This window comes from Puntigrus tetrazona, chromosome 12 (genome assembly GCF_018831695.1).
Source record: "Puntigrus tetrazona isolate hp1 chromosome 12, ASM1883169v1, whole genome shotgun sequence".
Taxonomy (NCBI): Eukaryota; Metazoa; Chordata; class Actinopteri; order Cypriniformes; family Cyprinidae; genus Puntigrus; species Puntigrus tetrazona.
In genome coordinates this window covers 223,530-242,088 of record NC_056710.1, presented here as the reverse complement: position 1 = coordinate 242,088, position 18,559 = coordinate 223,530, and the positions used below count along the sequence as shown (strand labels likewise).

Here is an 18,559-nt window from a genome sequence, read left to right as displayed (position 1 = left end):
GACTAAATAAAATACTGCAAAAGAATAACATTATAAAAATAAAAAAAAACCAACACCACACAAATCCCTTTGATAGCTTTATTCAAGACGATACTCTGTTGCTGGTGTAAAACGGAGCAGATCTGCATGTGGTGCAGCAAGTTTCACTATTTTCTACAAGGCATTCATGCAACATCGAATTAAATGTTTTTCTACTTTCTACAGTCACATCTTTGTGCTCTGCTGTGCTTCATCTACCGTAATACTACCGCCCTGCTGGTGACTCCTACTGTAGTGTACTAGAAAATAGCTTTAAACACTGGTCTGCTAAACTAATCTCCATTACTCTCTAAACTCATCTGAAAGTAGTTTCCAGGGTGAACGAATGGCACTAGCACCTCTGAGCTAAACTTGTTCTCCCCCGGATCTGAATCGCTTGGTAATGGCACTGAAATTCTCGGAATCGAAACCGAACGGAGCATCATATTTTAATGTTGGCACAAATAAATAATGCATACGAACCCATTAAAGACAAAGGCACTTTTCTGGGTAGGATTCTAGGTAAAGGCCTTAATAATTTGGAGCGTCGAGCATATTCTCTCTACCGCACACCGGTGCACAATAAAGCTATCAAGTTCCTCTGTTCGCGGCCCCCAACCGGTTCTACGGGGGGATGGAGGCGAAGTGAGTGGACCGGTCAGGTATCAGGAAGCGTCGAGTTGTCAGAGAGGATCATGGGAGATCCCAGCTGGAGCTCCTGCTGGAGCGACTCCATGTCAGCAGGGGTCATGCGGTGTACCTCGAGCCAATCGGAGAGCAGGGATGCGGACAGGGGGGCCAAGTCATTGTGACTAACGAAAGAGAGAATTGAGACCATTGAAAGGTCCGTTACAGTGCAGTACTGTAATTAGCAGTGATGCGCGTTTAAAAATAGAGCATGCACTTTGCGGGCACCGGGATCTGAACTGACCTTTCCCTGAGGTCGGAGTGCTGGAGTTCTGTGAGAGACTGAGTGAGGAGGTCATCGAGGTCGAAGCCGACGCCGTATCCCGCTCCGCTGCCTTTAGGAGTCACAGAGAAAACCGGCGGCAAAATGTCTTCAACCTAGCAGGACAAACACACAAGATCAGAATTAAAACATAATCTCGTCCATGCCACTCCATGTAAGACATGAATTGTGTCCGAAAATAAACAGAAAGCTATTAATACTGCCTAGATCCGATTAATCTAACAACTAAAGTAAATGAATAAGGCCTTCATAACCTCTTGGGTGAAGTGGTTAAAGTGTATTTTCTCCAACTAATTTAATAGTATATAAAAATAATACATTACAATGATATTAAAAACAATGATATTAATCATAATTATACAAAGTATAAAATAAAATGTCCATGCATACTTAAATTTTATAGGTCATGGAGTGCATTTACATTATTACGTCATGATTTACACAAACTATTTCATGTGATTATAATTATTTTTGTACAATTAGACCCTCAGTTCAATGTTTACTTCATGTTTAGCTTATGCAACATTTGAGCAGAGCATGAAAAAAAAATTAAATATGGAAATTTAACTGTTTAAAATGCATTTTACAATTTCAGTAATTGTGATGTTTTTGTCATGTTTAATTCTTATTTAATAAAACTAAACTAAATGCCACCTCGGTACCTAGCTGCAATTTTATTTTAAAATTCCCTAATTGTTCCATGTTTTCCTTGACCGCTATAACCCAATAACCAGCTATGCAATCAAACTTTCACCTGGATGAGCATAATAAAAACGCATACGATAATAAATAAACACCACATGCTCATATAGGAAGAAGGCCCATGACCATGTATGATTGATAAAACATTCACCTGTGACTTTGAGAGCTGCTGTGTGACCGTGTGGATGTCGGGGATGCTGTTTGCCGGCTGTCCCGTGTCAGTGAGACCGAGGCAGGGTTGAGCTGCGGCTCCCGGAGGCTGTTTTGAAGGGCCCTGTGCATGAGAGCCATTTTGACGCTCCTCTAAAACGCAAAGTTTGTCCGTGGCTTGAGAACCATTGCTGGTGTCCGAGATGCCGATGCTGGGGTTCAGACCTGACGGTTTGGTCATAAAGGAGTCCAGCAGCTGGATGTGAGCGTTGGACTGTGACTGCGCATGCGGGACGGGCTTCGGATGCGTCTGCATGTGCGCAAAGCCAGTGTGAGCGGGGTTATTTAGTTCCGGTGGAGGCTGGTGGGTTTTCTGGGGCTGGTGCGGAGTTGTTCCTGTCCAGTTCTCAAGACCGGTGAACATCGTTCCAACGGTCAGAAACTGAGGTTTTAATATGTTGTTTTTGGGAAAGGCACATGGGGCGGTTACCACACCAACGCTTCCACTTCCTCCTATAGCAACTATCCCAACGTCTCCGTTCTGAGCTGGGCCTAAAGAGACGGGCTGTGCATCATGAGTCGGAGTTGGATGGAATATCCCAGCTGCCAAACACGGTCCCATTTGAGGCAGTATTTGTGGCGGTTTGAAAGCCTGCACTTCGTTGGGTTGTTTTGGCGCCATTGATTCTCCCCCGTCTGAGCGTGTCTTTATGACATTGCTTCCTTTTGCTGGCTGGATCGGGGCAGTTGTACCCTCACTGTTCTTGGCAATATTTGTTTCAAAGGTCTGCGATTTATCACCCCGGTTGTCCATCATTCGTCCCCAGCGCTCCAACAGCTTCTTGTCGTTGTCACTGAGTAACACGCCACCCAAAGATTCGCCTTGTTTTCCCTCCTTTTTCTCTTTCTCCTTCAGCTTCCTCTTTCGCTCCATCGCACGCTCCTGTCTCTTCCTACGCTTCTCTTCCCTTTCTCGTTGCCTCTCCTGGGCCGTGACTGGCTTCTTCTGCTCTGGTCCAGAGTTGGAGGAGCAGAGGATGAGGATAATCCTCCAGCAGATCCTCTGAATAATTCGATACCAAGAGCTGCAGAGCCTCCATCTGGGGAAGAGAGAATCAGTACGTTATTGACATGACAGTTATTACTTGGAAATAGAGAAAAACTGGATAAACATAAAAACTAATACTTGTATAAAAGTTCTATTTAGGTGATTTTATATATATATATATATATATATATATATATATATATATATATATATATATATTATATATATCTGCATTCATTTAAATAAAACTTATTTTTTTACAAATAAGAATAACTACTTTCTACATAAATCATTTTAAAATGTAATTTAGTAATTAAAAATGTAGTAAAATTTTAATAAAAAAATAGCAAACGTCTTTTCTGTTACTTTTCATTCATCTAAAACATCCCTTCTGGGATATTAATTTGTTAAAAAAATTACTTTTATATAAAAAAAATAATAATAATTTCACAAAGCCTATACATATGACTATTAATGTGCATTTATAAGATAAAATTTGGAATTAGTTGGTTTTTATATAGTTCCTCAAATGGCGATTATCAAATAGGGTTCTGAGGCAGCAAATTTGAGAAAACACTTAATGGTAAGCAATCTCTCACCTCGAGCCTTCTGCCTTAGTGCTGATTTAAGCAGTGCAGCCTTGAGAGCTGCTTTTGTGTCTTCTGAAATTGCTCCCTCTTTTTTTGTACCTTCCCCGGTCGTCACTTTCCCTCCTTTCCCCAAGGAACGAGTGAGATTTTGAGAGAGGGACTGAGCCTGTGACTGCGTGAGAGAGAGCGAAGGGATCGCCTGAGGAAGACTTGAAGTTGGCGGGGTCTGAGAGACTGTGTGGGACTGAAGCATTTGATTGGACGAGGCAAGCTCCTCCTTTCCGCAGTTCGCCACCGGTTCGGTAAACGACGCGTCCTTGTCTGTGGGAGTGGTCAGATCGATGGTCTCAGGCTGGCCGTCGGAGTTCGCGCTGGGCATGTCCACGTCCTGGCAGCTTACATGAGCCAAATGTGGCAGAATCTGAGTAAGGTGATGTGGAGCTTGAAACGAGTTTGCATTCGTTTGCGTAGTGTCTGTTGGTTTAAAATTGAGATTCGTGCGAGTCTGTGCTGCTTCTGTCAAGCTCCGAGGCAGCAGAGGTGTGCCGCCGGACACCCCGACCCCCGCCGAACTAGAATGGAGAGGCCTAAACTGGATCTTCTTCCTGACGCCCTGCTTCTTCTTATGGAAGTCCTGGATTTCTGCCAGTATAGCTTCTTTGATTTGTTCTTTGCCCATTGGCTGCCGATCGAACTCAAAATTAAAGGCAGGGACGCACACTGGCTCGTCGTCTGCGTCGTGGTACTTGGCGAGGTAAGGGTGTTCGAGGGCTTGACATGCACTGATGCGCCCGCGAGGGTCAAATCGAAGCATTGCGCCCAACAAGTCCAATGCGCTGGGCTCAGCTTGCGGGTACAGCGCTGCAAGCGGCTCTGCTGCTTTTGAAGGCAGGCTCCGCACGTAAGAACGCACCCGGTCCGACCCTATCGAGCCGACGATGCTCTCGGGTGGCGTTCCCAAAACCGAAAGAATCAGCTGAAGCTGGTGTACGTAGTTTTTCCCTGGAAACATCTGCCTCCTGCCGAGCATCTCGCCAAAGATGCAGCCAACAGACCAGAGGTCGATGGCCAAGCTGTAGTGGTGAAGAGACAACATGAGCTCAGGAGCGCGGTACCAACGAGTGGCTACGTATTCAGTCATAAACGACCGCGACTCTTCGGAGTGGGTCGCGCTTAAACCGCGCGCCATGCCGAAGTCGCCTATCTTCAGCTCGCAGTTTTCGTTCACCAGCAGGTTGGACGGCTTGAGATCGCGGTGAATGACGTTGGCCGAGTGAATGTATTTCAGGCCCCTTAGCAGCTGATACAGGAAGTAGCGTGTGTGTTCTGGGGTCAGAGGTTGGCGGGAGTGGATAATCTGATGCAGGTCGCTCTCCATGAGGTCAAGAACCACGTACCTAAAGGATGAGAGTCACTTTTAGCACATTAAATATGAGGAGAAGACATGCTTGCTGCTTTGAACTCTAGCTTACACGGATTTGAAAGCCGAGTGAGGGACCACAGGCTGGAGAATGTCTTTAATGGCGATTATGTTGTCGTGTTTGAAGTGCTTGAGAATCTTCAGCTCTCGCAGCGTGCGTTTGGCATTCGTCACAACCTCAAAGGCATTAGGGATCTTCTTTATTGCCACCTGCTGGCCTGAAGTTCAGATAATAGGCAAATTATAAAATAGAATGAACAGATACGCACCTTATTTCTTAAAACATTTTTTAATCCCACTAAATGAACATGTTAAATTCAGAGGCCCAATTGTATTTACATTATATTATTATTATTATTATTATTATTATTATCTAAATTTGAAGCTCCAACTCTAACACTCTAATCTAAGTATATATATATATATATATATATATATATATATATATATATATATATATATATATATATATATATATATATATATACACATATATACACACATATATATACACACACGTCAATAGTAATAGTGAATTCAGACATCAAATATTTAGTCACTAATTAATTATTTGAAGCCATTGAAAGGCATCTTTGCACCCTCACCGTTGTCACGTCTCCGGGCCGATGAGACCACACCATAAGCACCTGTACCAATGGTCTCAATAATGTCATATTCTTCCCCAACTTCAAACTTCACATCCAGGGAGTGGGCTTTAAGCAGAGCCAAGTTCTTATCTGCGACAGTACTGGCATCTGTGACAATAGCTGTGTCTCCATTAGGCTGAGAGGGACCTTCTGTGACGCCTCTGTGATGGTTCTTGTCAGTGTTTTTCTCATTCCTGCTATTGCCATCAGATGCTTCTCGGGCCGGCGCCGCTTGGGTGTCATTTGTCTCGTCCCTCTCATTGGATGACATTCTAAAAAATAAAAAACACATTTAGGAAACGGATACATATTTTAGATTTTTACTTAGAAGTTCAACTTATAGCATTGGACTCTAAAACTTCTCTGTTACATGCCAGACAGTTAATGCACGGTCCATCCTATCAATCAGTATCAGAAAAGACAATAATTCACAGTATTTCACAAACAGCACCACTTTCGTGTAACACACACGCGTTTACAGTTTCTTTCAAATGACACAGATATTCATAAAAACGAGAGAAATATAACAGGGTGCGAGGTGGATACAGAAACAGACAACACTTCTCTGTTATTAATCGTAATGCGATAACATACTACAGGTCCAGCAGGGCGTAGCTGTCGTTTGTGAGAAATTAATGCTGCTTAACGTTACATACAGCAGAGGCGTGAGAGCTGGCCCGAAAGAGCTTTAACAACAATACGTTCGCTCTTTCTTTCTTTTCATGTTAGAACACAAGCCAATAAAACCAGATGTTGTGTGACGAAAGCGGTCGTGATTACCTGTTAATATATGGAAGCGGTGGGATTTCCGAGCGGTTCTTTCAAAGCATGTCTATTCTTCGCGATCGCGAAGCGCCGTTTAACTTCCTTGTGTTCTTCCGCGTTGCGTTTGAGTGGCAGCCGAGCCACCAATCGGATGCACGCTCGCCAAAGGCTTGACCAATGGGATCCGTCAACGTTGCTCGAGGGCGGACTCCTTCGAAGCGTGAAACAGGGTCATTCTTTGGGTGGCGTCGGGCGTAAATAAGAAAGACGCGCACATGCTATAACATGCCATACTCTACATAAGCATTTATAAACACAGAAATCCAAACCTTTAGGAATACTACTACTACTAAGAATAACAATTGGAAAAATGACGGATGCTGATTTCTAATATACTCTTATTTATTCAGTGAATAAATAAGTGAATGTAATTAAAATCAATTGTACTTGTTTATATACATGTATTTCTATGTATTTGCGCTACGTATTTATAATTTCTGCAGGTTTGGTTTTCTGTATAAACGACTTTCTTGTATATTGTATTATAGTTCTATAATATAGATCAGTGGTTTCCACATAACAAAATTCACAATTTGAACACGTGAAATAAATTAATAAATTATCCAAACTGTCTAAAACGTCCATACATTTATACGTATGTAACGGAGGCCAGTGTTTACATTGCCTTTCTTATTTAACTGGACCGCCTGCATCGTCCAATCAAAGAGCTCGCCTCTATTCACTAGTCTATAACAGAGTCATTATATATAGATCAGTGCTTTTAATTCATACAAACAGGGAAAAAGAGTATAAACAGAGCGATTACAATTTATGTCTCTCGAGATATGAACGCAGTTTAGTGCCGTTTCAGACTTTCTGAACCGAAAAGCGCCCTCTGCAGGACAAAAGCGCATCGTCCCGTAGGAAACCGTTAACAGGCAGCAGCATCGGTCATGCCACGCGTTGCAGTACTTTGGTCCAATCACAGCTCTCCTCTGAGATTTTTCCACGTTGCAATACATTAAAGGTGGGAGTCTGTCAAATTCGGACGTACATGTCCCACAGTTGCAAATTGCACTTAAGTACAGCAGCCTATATAAAAAAGCGCGATGTCCTCCGCTGGAGTTCCTAAATGGGAATATCGCGTCCGCTTCCTCCTGTGTTTTCTCGGGTTGGCTCTGTCGGTTTACGCGCTGCACGTCGAGCTTTCCCGGGAGAACGATCCCGAATATCGCGCGATGTGCGACCTGGGCCGTTCCGTGAGCTGCTCTAAAGTCTTCACGTCCAGGTAAACGCGTTCCTTTCAGTTCTGGCCGTTTCAATGCATTGATCACCCAGACAGTCTCCTAAGCAAAACACCCCAAGGTGACTAAAAATGCAACGAATGCATATTACATGCATATTAAGTGTTCATAGTTGCGGGTATTCAGTATTTAGATTTCTCAGCTGTACAGATAGGCATAAGCAAATTATACATTAACATTACCTTATTAAAATGCATGACTTTTTATACATTTTTAAACAGAATTATTAACATTGTAAATGCAGGTTGAGAATTATTATTATTATTTTTAACTTAGCTTGTTTACCTTAAACAGCCAAATGCCAAACTCTCTGTAAATGCCTTCAGAAAATAGATAAAGTGGAGGTTTCTGGGAGAAAAACCCATTTTAGGAAAACGGCCTTCTTTAGAGATATGTTGGCTATTGTAAATCAAATCTGAAAATAGATAAAGTGCTATAATAACGTGTATTCTTGAATGTTTCATCATTTCAAATGCGTCACGAAAAGCCTACATCCCAAAATTGATCAGTGCATGAAACAGCAGCAGCCTTTGCCAATATGTTCTGTCATATGCGACTTATTTGAATGCCACAAAAATAAAAAAAATCATTATTAACTGACGGATCGGTGCTTTGCTCTCTCTCAGATGGGGACGCGGATTTGGACTCGTCCAGATCTTTACTTCCAAAGACAGCGTGTTAAACCAGCCGAACAGTGTATTAGGAATCGTTTTCTATGCATTGCAACTGGGTTTAGGTAAGTGCTGTTAAGTTTGTGGCAAAAGCTGTAATATCAAAGCTAGCGTCACGCGAGAATATATTGCGCTCAACAGGTCAGCTGGCGTCCAGCAGGGCGGCGCTCTTCCTCGTCGGGTCCTCCTGGGTGTCCGTGGCTGGATCCGTGTATCTGGCTATCATCCTGGCGTTCGTCCTGGGCGATTTCTGCGTGGTCTGCGTCTCCACCTACATCGTAAACTTTGCACTTCTCTACACAAACCTGAAGAGAAGGACGGGACTGGAGGGACGCCTGAAAAGAGCGAAGAGGCAGTGAAATCGTTTTTGAAGACACCTGGGGTTATGCTTATCGCTGCGAATCAGATTCATTATTTATAAAACACGTGCTTCGTGCTTGTTACATGTACAGTGTGAAACCAGTTTCTGATTAAAAGATCAATTAATGCTCAATGTGTTGAATAAAGTCAGATTTTCTATTAAATCATCTTTCATTTTGTGCTTGTGTGGAATGATTGGACATTTAAATGTATAATATTTGCTCTAATGCTGCTGCTGTTCATGTAGAGATGCGTATATCATTTTTAACATCGTGTCCACATTGTCCCCCGTAAAAGTACCTTTACGATAAAATCTTTTAAAATACTTTTTTATCACACAATGATAGGGTTGTATAATGACGTGATCTGAAAATCAGGAAAAAAAATCAATAAATGTAAGATTACTGTAATTAAAATAAGTACAAATAATTGCTCTTTGTACTTATTATTCTCAGTAGCTCACTACTAATAACGCATTGAGGAAGAACTTTATACTTTGTCTTTTATCTTTAGTCTAAATCTTATCTTTATACTTTATCTTTTAGCAAAAAAAAAAATATATATATATATATATATATATATATGTGTGTGTGTATATATATATATATATATATATATATATATATATATATATATATATGTGTGTATATATATATATATATATATATATATATACATATTTATGTATACACACACACACACATATACATATATATATATATATAAGTGAACGTATTTGAAACGATTTATAGCTAAAATATTAACAAATAGTTGCTAACTACAGCTGCATCCAAAGGGCTCACACCGTTTTTAATGTCTAGCGACTGTGACAGCTGCAGCCGTAGGGACTTTAACGTACATAATGACTTTAAAGTTTGGTAAAAAAAAGTCAGCTTTATATTATGTATTTTTTCATGTCATAACAGTATTCAATTAAGTCGAAACCCAACATGCAAAGTGTAAAAAACTAACAATTCATCTTCAGTAACAAATAACCTCCGTGGCAGCTCTCTTTTCGTAGCGTTGCTATGCGATCAGGAACACCAGGGGACAGGAAATCCTGCGAAGGCTAGACTCAGAGAAGATCTGTCCTCCGAAGGATGCAAAAACTGTTGCCAGTATTACCAATATTTTCTATGCGTTCATGTAATATCACAATTTTACACGTTACAGTCCCACTATGGCACAAAAGTTGCAATACATTAATAGTTCAAGGAAAGTAATGAAAGTTATCGTACGCTATGAATGAGGTGATTTTCATACGAGGAAAAAGCTGCACTTTCTCATCCAGATCATTTCCCTTCATAATTTCCCCTCATGTTATTCCCCTGATATTTCCTCGGTCCATCAGCTGTTTCTGCATTTGAGCCTTATCTGTTTTCTAGGTATTTGTATTTTGAATATCTCAACAACAAAATCGAAACCCTTGCAAATATGTCACACGAAGCCATAACAAAAACTCTAAGAGATCCGAACTAAGCTATATCCAAGAAGATGACTGGAAAAGCTTTTGCTTGCGTCCTATTAATAAAACATTATTGTTATGTTAACATTATTTAAATGCTCTGTAAACTAACATGAACAACTGTGTTTTCATTAACTAACATTAACAAAGATGAATAAATAGTGCAATAATTGCTCATTGTTCATTCATAATTTAAAGCGCTTTGTTTTTAGAGGTTTCAATCTTTATTCATTTCTGAAGCTGTCAAATATTCACTGGCACACTTTTTAAGAATGATAAATGACATTAAAGTATATATATTAAATATTTCTTATTTTAAGTCACATTGAGAAAATGATCGCCTAAATGAGTACATTTAAATGATCATATTTCTCATTCATAATTAGCACTGAATCAACAGCTGGACGGACTTCACATCCGTGTCTCCTTAAAATATATTGTTAATAATACTTTTACATCAGATGCATGTTGTGCAAGATGGAAACAATGACTGCATAATTCTTATTTGTTTGTTTGTTTTTTAGCATTTTTATTAGATGTTTATTAAAGCACGTTAATGCCAAACCATATTATAGATTCCTTAAGTAAACCCCATACCTAATTTTTTCTAGGATTTTATCTCGAATTTATTTAAATCTAAAAAAAGGTCCAACATAAAACCACAGCGTCGGTTTCTGAGGAATAAGCAGATCGTACATCGTATCCAGTGATATTCTCTCATTATTTATTTCTGCCATGGGAGAACAAAATTACGCGAAACACCCCTAGATAAACACAAAAGATAGAAATAATGCAGCCATCGTTTCCATCTTTCCCAACAAAAAGGTTTTAGTGACAATGGACCATTTCCTGCATGGCATCCAGGGGTAGGCCCAGAAGTGTTTAAAGGCTGTTTTTAGAAAAATAAGAAAGATTTGTGTTCTAAAACTTATAGAATGTAAGTTCACTTCTTATGTCAAAAGATCAATGGAATTTTGAATTCAGATTATCAACTGTCAAACGTAGAATGAAAGGCCATGAATGGTCAATTATATATATATATATATATGTTTCTGTCATAACACCTTGAGAAAATTATTTCCTAAAATAATAAATAATTACATTATTCATTACTTTCACATTTACGTCCCTCAAAAACAAAATGACAATAACTGGGGGTGGCGGATGCTTTTTCTATTTAGTGCTCAAATAGATCCCCCTGCAAAGACCTTTTGGCCATCGATGGCCATCTGCATAAGAAAACAGGAACCAGAGTCCTCTGTGCAGTTTTAACTGGAATTAAACCACTGGGTTCATCTGGCCAGAGAAGAACTGGACCCTCAAAATGAAGCGGGTTTAGCGTTGTTGCTATTTATGATTTTCTGATAATATTGTCAACTCGATTGCACAGACGCTATTTGAAATGAACTGAACTAAGCTGGGCGATGACTGAACTAACTTTAATACTGTTAAGTTGCTGTATAAAGCACTATATGATAAAGATGACTTGACTAAAACATTTTTTGAAACATCTGCTGATGCGTGTTGTGCAAGATGGAACAATGACTACATTATCTCTAGTGGGTTATTAGTAGGTATGATTTGCATAATGCTCTTCTGCTGGGGTAGAAATAAATGAAAGGCCTAACTGGATGCAGTATCTGTTGTTAGTAGATGTAATTTTAAACACATCTTTATTAATTATGATTACAGCAGGCATGCTTCTTCTGTCAGGGCACGATATGAATACTATCTTAAGTTGGATGAACAGATTCACTGAAAACTGACATTGACGTCTGATGAAACATTCTCACCTGCAAAACACAAGACCTATTTACCTGAGAAGCAATTAAAATGTTTCACTGATTAAAAGCCCGCTGCTTATACTCCATGTTTACCTCGTTCTTCCGAAAGTATCTTGATTTAAATATGATTTCATATTTGTACTCGAAAACAGACAGGAATTCTGAGCGTGATTTTTTTTATTGCACTGTTTGATTTTTTTTTTTTTTTGATGCATGTTTTTATCTGAAGTTTTACTTGTACATATTTCCTAACGTTACCAGCCCATATACTACGTGTGACCAAACAGTTGTTACGTTTGACCTTTCCGTGAGTTATATTCTTTTCAAACCATTTTTGCCTTTCAAATTGTGGTTAGGCACGCTGCTGATATTGCAGTTTCATATTTACGAAATCTTCTATTCAAGTATTGCATTTATCTGCATTTTTCCTGCAGTTAGTTTATTGAGAGCGCTGGCTTCCATGCACTCTGTACAGCTACAGAAGTGTATAAATATGAATATAGTGCTGTCAAACGATCAATCTGACCCGAAACAGAACATTAACGACTAGTAATGGTTAGTTAGGGCATCCAAATGCTCGCCTATTATTAATCAACATCAAATATGGCTTCCCATCTGAAATAAGTATTAGAAACTTTACATGAAGAAATGTGTGCTGTTGTAGTGTCTGTGTGAAGAGTAGCAGGACAGATAAGCATTGCATTAGGACAATTTGTTACTGTTTTATCTAACAATAATCAGTAACCTTGAATATATCTTTATTGAAAGGAAAATGAACCACACTCAAATTTATTGGATGAGCTCGGTTTAGTTAAGGGCAGGGATTCAACCCAATAAATCACATAGCGTAAGATGGTTTTGATATATCCATGCCATGCCCAAAGTAGTTATTTTTTAAGGTTTAAACAACTTTGATTCATGTTAACAGGTCCTCGAACCACTCTACGTGCTCTAAACCCCAAAAACACTAACACAGCAGAGTGTCTTTTAAATACAAACATAATAGAGTTATTACATTAACAAGTCTATAACCAGAGTTTTACTACAAATACCATGGTGGAAGAATTTGTGGCTTTAAACTAGGCTACAAGCATGATTTTGTTCTGCCTTAGCTCACCTGTAAAATGACGGGAATATTCGTCTGCTAAATCCATACTCTTTACAATAGCAGTTATATCTTTTTGGTATTTTTGCAGTAATTAAATGACTGCTGCCGCTAACATTAGTATTAGCTAGCACCAATGCTGCGGCACTAAGATGCACAGTTCATTGTAACCGAATTGTTTATATGGTATAAGCGTAATCCTTGGCCATAAAACATACGGGTGGAAATCACCTTTTCTGTGTTACGATTTTTGGTTGAGGAGAAATTACACAAAATACACAATTTAGTTACGGCAGAAAGAAAAATGGCTTCCATGGCAACCACAAGGACCACAACTTCTATGGCTGTACCAAGTTTCATGCTTTTATGAAAAAGTGATACGAAACATTATTATCACATATCACCTAGAGAATAAGGGCTGGATCCAGACTGAAGCGTGTTTAATTCCTAGTTACCTTGGGATGCCAGTCCCGTGGCAGAAACAAAATGAGCAAAAATGTAAGCAAAAGAATGACACGAATGCCTGGCTGAAGACACAACCCCGGCAATACTAACCATTAATCTCATTTGCTTACACGTGCCATCAAATTTTCTTAGCAGTCTGATACAAAGACTGATACAATTTGCTTTTTACAGCAAAATGTTTGCATGCCAGTATGCATATTTATTCAGTACCATGGCAACAGTCGTGCATATCAAAATTCATATCCAATGTGATGCATGTGACGTCATTCCATATAAAAGATAGATGGCATGAGTGGAGAGAAGACAGCGGTGTCAGTGTAGATACAAACAGCCGTTCTCAACAAACTTCAGGTAATATCTGACTTTTTCAAATAATAGTTGACTTCTTTTAGTACATAGGAAATTTGTGGGACTTTTATTGGTGCACTGCTATTCTATACACTGATACATTTACTGTATGTCTCTAGATTTATTTTGTCCAGAGGCAAAGTCTACATTTAAATGGAATTTCTGAAGTATCTGATGCTGTTGTTTCTCATCGGTAAGTTAGTCAGTTTTTGTAAACATTTGTATATTATTTAAAATTATATACATACATACATACACACACACACACATAAGCATTCTTAAGTAAATACAAGTATAAAAATTCAAATATTTATAAGTTAATATATTCCTCATAGCTTACATTTGCTCCCCATACTGTGTATGTTGCACAAAAACTGATAAAAACCGATCAGAGCAGGTTTTTTGTTGTTTGTAGTGATATATGGCAGTACTGTCTACCTGTCTACTGAAGTGAAATCTTATTCTTATGAATATGTTATTCTTATTATATGGTATTTTTATTGTATTGGAATATATAACTTTCTATAACTGCTGTGAACTGACCACCACAACACAAAATATTAAGAATATCAAAAACTTCAGGAGTCTTAAACTTAAATCAGGAGGAAATATCATTATGAGATAAAGGTTTGTGACTATATATACACATATATACACATAGATTAAATTACCTTTCTCTCTCTTTTTACTTTTTAGGTGACACAACAAAATGTTTGTGCAACGGACAAGATACAGGTAAAAAAAACTAAACAAAATAAATAAATAAATAATAATAATAAAAAATAGTAACCTTGGCCTATACAATTCTGTAAGTGAATGTACTTGCTAAGGCAAAATGACAATAAACTTTAAAAGTTAAACAAAAAATATTGTGTTCGTGTTAATTGTCTTCACCTGTGTCTAATTAATTTAGTGATTTCCTTGTGTATTTAAGTCCTGCGTGTTTGTATTCAGTTTGTCCGATCATCGAGGCTTTTGCTCTGCCTGCATATTATTGCCTTGTCCGTTTGAAGAGGATTAAAACTGTTTAAGTTGATTTACTTTCGTCGAGTGCTCCTTCACACTAAACCACACCCTGACGATAACATACACATGCAGTAGATCTTCATTTACTATAACTTTGCAAGATATTAATGAACAAAGATGAGCGATAGCTTTTTAGGGATTATGGTTTCTGAATAAAATAATACTTTAATATGCAAGTCACGTAGTAAATTACATAATTTGCTCCTAGAATTCAAATGCAATATTCACAGGCAATTTGTTCGTTTATAGTAGCACTTAATTATAGTAGCACTGCATTCAATAACTGTAATCAAAGAATACAAGTAACTATAGTAACGTTCTCTCTCTCGCTCAATTTTATATTTTCAGACCTTTTCTACCCGTTTGGAAATGAAGACATAAGGAGTCCACGGACAGATGATGGAAGCTCTCCAGAAATATTACTGGAAAAGCCCTTTGTATATTTTGGACGTGTTAATCAAAAGACTTATGTAAGAGCATTGGCTTCATAAATAGTTTTGTGCGTGTCCAGCATATTCTCTATCTTGCCTCTTTGTCAGGACCACTTGACGTCACTTTTTTTTATGATGCTCAAGGTACCCCTTTAGCACTATTTCTTGGCGTTAGGGTCAGAGATTTTTTTTTACTATAGGTAGATGAGAGGGTCTGTATTACTAACGGAGAAAGCCTAACAGTCAACTTAGATCACATGTCCCTTAATAAGCCGTATGACACTCAAAAGCTGTTTATGGATACCATAGGAATGAATGGGAAGTACCGTAAGCCGAATGCCACTTGTCGAAAAAAAGTCAGTCCCTTCTTTTTTGTAAAACTGCATTTTTTTAAGGTTAACTCTAAAAAGAGTTATTTAAAATGTATTGTAATTTATCAATTTAAAAGTATTGTTTAGCGTAAACATGTTGAAATTCAGCAGATAGGCTGGCGATTCATTCAATGATTAAAAAATCATTAAAAAGTCGTTTACTATAAAAGTCTGTTTATAGCAGAGTCTCCTCCATTGACACTCATTCAAGAAAATAGGCTTCTGGTCTCCTTTAGCCGTTATGCTTTTTCAGCTAATGGTTATAGGTTTGCCTTCTAGTGGCAATGTTTTGTCTGTAGTGTAATGGTTACCGTGGGTTTGTAAAAAATGTAAATAATTTTATATACATTTATATTTTTATTGCAGCGCCTAACCCCACTCTTATCCCAAAACTTTTGAATTTGAAATGAACATTTACGCTCAGTAGTTGCATTCTGTTTTATACTGTATTACAAAACTGAGGTGCAGATAATTGCCACTTGCAGGAAGTAGTACAGCAGAAAATGCTATTTGCACAAATAATGCAAATAATGTTTTCAATTTGTGTAAATAGCATCTAATTGCTATTCTATATGCACCAGGTGAAAATAGCAGCATTTTTTAGTGGTATGCTATTCTCACTAAGTGAAAGTGGGATATTTTCTTCCATCCGAAGACCTGTGTTGCAATTGCTAGTATTGCCGGGATTGTGTCTTTAGCCAGGCAATCGTGTCATTCTTTTTCATTTTTGCTCATTTTGTTTCTGTTTGTTTCTACCACGGGATTGGCATCCCAAGGTAACTAGGAATTAAACACGCTTCAGTTTGATAATGATAATGTTTCATACCACTTTTTCATAAAAGCAGGACTTAGAGGAGAAACAATAATGTACAGTATGTGGAAAATAATGTGTTTTTTAGCAACATCATATGACCCCCAAGTAAACACTTTTTATAAAACTAACTTGACTTTTTAAGAGTTTCAGGCATGCACTGCCAAAATTTACAATAACAACATCTTTAATAATATTGTTTTACCTCTGTTTCAGGTTAATAACAATGGGCATTTGACATTTGACGGGCCTTTCTCACAACCAATGCCCTACTATTTACAGTCACAATTCAACAGAGACATCATCGCTCCTCTTTGGACAGACATGGACAACACTGTCAATGGAACAATCTCCTATCGTCAGGTCACCAGTGGAGGACTCTTACTAGCAGCTTCAAACAACATAAACCAGTATTTTCCCAATCTGAACTTCACTGCCTCATGGCTCTTCATTGCCACTTGGGATAAAGTTCCATACTATAACAACTTACAGTCGGTAAGCCAACTGTTACCGTTATTACTCACATCTGGTAGTTTCTGAAAGAGTTTTTGTTTGATTATAACATCTTTTGGTGTCTGTTAACACATAGTTGATCTTTATCAGTGTCAAAGTAAAGGGGAAAGTTACTTTTAAAAGACCTACTTTACAAAATTGCATCACTCTGTAAAAAAAAAGTAACTAATTACATTTTTACGCAAAGTAAAGCATTACATTACGTTACATATGCTGCAATGAGGGAGTTGGATCCATATGCAGGCAGGGCCACAAGATGACAGCAAACAATCAAAAACCAGGTAGACAGTCCAATGTACATGAACCTAAAGGCAAGGCAAGACGGAAAATACAAAGACATTAGCCTACAGGCTAATCGATAGCCCTTTTCACAAGAAAACGAAAATTACGTCAGCACAGGGTAAAGTTAATTCCTTTACAGGTCTGTGCCTATTTTATCAGTGTGCCTTTTTCTCAAAATAACATTTTCTACTTGTTTGTAACTTATATGGCTGCTCAGATCCCTAATTAGCGAGATAATGCACTCAACATGGATGATTTTTAATCTCTGTATCCGGCAAAATCCCCTTTTAAATAGTCCTTGATCTCCAGTACGTTTGGAGCGTATTATCTCAGTCATTTCCCATCATGAAAAATTACTTCAAAATGACAACATTTACGGACAGATGCACATTTTCCAAGAATACATTAAACAATTCTCAGTCCAGAATATTTATTTCCCAGGGCATATCATGCAATGTAAATTTCCTGGCGATGTAGTCACTAGTGGGCATTCTCATTACCGGTTGCCTAGTAATGTCGTTGTTGACAGCAGAAAATAAAATGATCACATGAGCACCGCCGTCTTCTTTCCTATTTGCTGTTGCTTCCGAAAGTCGCTCCTCATTTGCATAAAGTTTTTGGTAGTATCTCATAGTATCTCGTGTTCTCTGCATTTATGTAGTTTTTCTGTTTAAATTCCAGAAGTCAACTTTTCAAGTGGTTTTGGTGTCTGGTAAAACATGTCATTTGCAATCATGCATTACGGTCAAATCGCTCAGACCACACAACTTTTTATGGTAATTAAGAGAGACACTTAATAATATATATTATTGCTATCCCTGTATGATAAGCAATTGATTTTTAACTGAACTTTTTTATCTTTGACAGTCCGGCTATGACACAAGTGATTCAACTGATTCCTTTCTAATGCCCGTCTCTGACATTACATATCTTCGGAACACAAGCAATATCAACGTCAATGGTCGGCGGGTATTCCGAATTGACGTGCATCAGACCAAACTGGTATGGTAAATTATTAACTATAAATACATGGCATTTATTGCATATCTTGTTTAATAGTTGTCAATAAGAATGCTTCACTAGTAAAGGAAAGTCACTAGTATAGCTACAAAACAGTCTTGTTTCTTTTTCTTGTGTAATGCATATGAGGATTTTCTGCACGAGGATGCCCTCTGGCTTCAAGTATGAATCAAACACACATTACATGTGTTTAAAGAACTAAATAAGGGCCAATCCGTAAAAAGTAATGTTTCTTGCAAAACGGTGGTGACTGAAAAGTGCACAAATTGCTTGAATTACATTGATGACTGCAG

At 38.3% G+C, this 18,559-nt stretch overlaps 3 protein-coding genes across 3 annotated transcripts; 2 read left to right on the top strand and 1 right to left on the bottom strand.

Annotated features, from left to right (window-relative positions):
* Nucleotides 1-64: 64 nt before the first annotated feature.
* LOC122355210 (mitogen-activated protein kinase 7-like) lies at nucleotides 65-6,439 on the bottom strand. The gene is given in 8 exon segments (XM_043253264.1): nucleotides 65-830; nucleotides 950-1,083; nucleotides 1,842-2,875; nucleotides 2,878-2,940; nucleotides 3,488-4,875; nucleotides 4,951-5,116; nucleotides 5,504-5,817; nucleotides 6,326-6,439. Coding segments are annotated over 7 exon segments (3,252 nt in total). The 5' UTR covers nucleotide 5,817; nucleotides 6,326-6,439; the 3' UTR covers nucleotides 65-676.
* A 971-nt stretch (nucleotides 6,440-7,410) lies between these two features.
* Nucleotides 7,411-8,823, top strand: LOC122355215 (vitamin K epoxide reductase complex subunit 1-like protein 1). The gene is made up of 3 exons (XM_043253269.1): nucleotides 7,411-7,598; nucleotides 8,241-8,350; nucleotides 8,427-8,823. Exons 1-3 carry the CDS (start codon nucleotides 7,420-7,422, stop codon nucleotides 8,642-8,644), a joined length of 507 nt encoding a protein of 168 aa, XP_043109204.1. The 5' UTR covers nucleotides 7,411-7,419; the 3' UTR covers nucleotides 8,645-8,823.
* Nucleotides 8,824-13,758: 4,935 nt separating this feature from the next.
* On the top strand, nucleotides 13,759-18,211 carry LOC122355214 (sushi, nidogen and EGF-like domain-containing protein 1). The gene is made up of 7 exons (XM_043253268.1): nucleotides 13,759-13,815; nucleotides 13,932-14,005; nucleotides 14,509-14,547; nucleotides 15,187-15,308; nucleotides 16,668-16,946; nucleotides 17,928-18,022; nucleotides 18,114-18,211. Exons 2-7 carry the CDS (start codon nucleotides 13,966-13,968, stop codon nucleotides 18,151-18,153), a joined length of 615 nt encoding a protein of 204 aa, XP_043109203.1. The 5' UTR covers nucleotides 13,759-13,815; nucleotides 13,932-13,965; the 3' UTR covers nucleotides 18,154-18,211.
* The last annotated feature ends 348 nt before the right edge of the window (nucleotides 18,212-18,559 follow it).

Coding starts and splice junctions, on each gene's coding strand:
- LOC122355214 (XM_043253268.1), top strand. CDS start 13,966: ATGGAATTTCTGAAGTATCTGATGCTGTTGTTTCTCATCG. Junction 15,309..16,667: donor GTGTTAATCAAAAGACTTAT/GTAAGAGCATTG, acceptor CCTCTGTTTCAG/GTTAATAACAATGGGCATTT. Junction 18,023..18,113: donor AGACCACACAACTTTTTATG/GTAATTAAGAGA, acceptor TATCTTTGACAG/TCCGGCTATGACACAAGTGA.
- LOC122355215 (XM_043253269.1), top strand. CDS start 7,420: ATGTCCTCCGCTGGAGTTCCTAAATGGGAATATCGCGTCCGCTTCCTC. Junction 7,599..8,240: donor TCTAAAGTCTTCACGTCCAG/GTAAACGCGTTC, acceptor GCTCTCTCTCAG/ATGGGGACGCGGATTTGGAC. Junction 8,351..8,426: donor TGCATTGCAACTGGGTTTAG/GTAAGTGCTGTT, acceptor TGCGCTCAACAG/GTCAGCTGGCGTCCAGCAGG.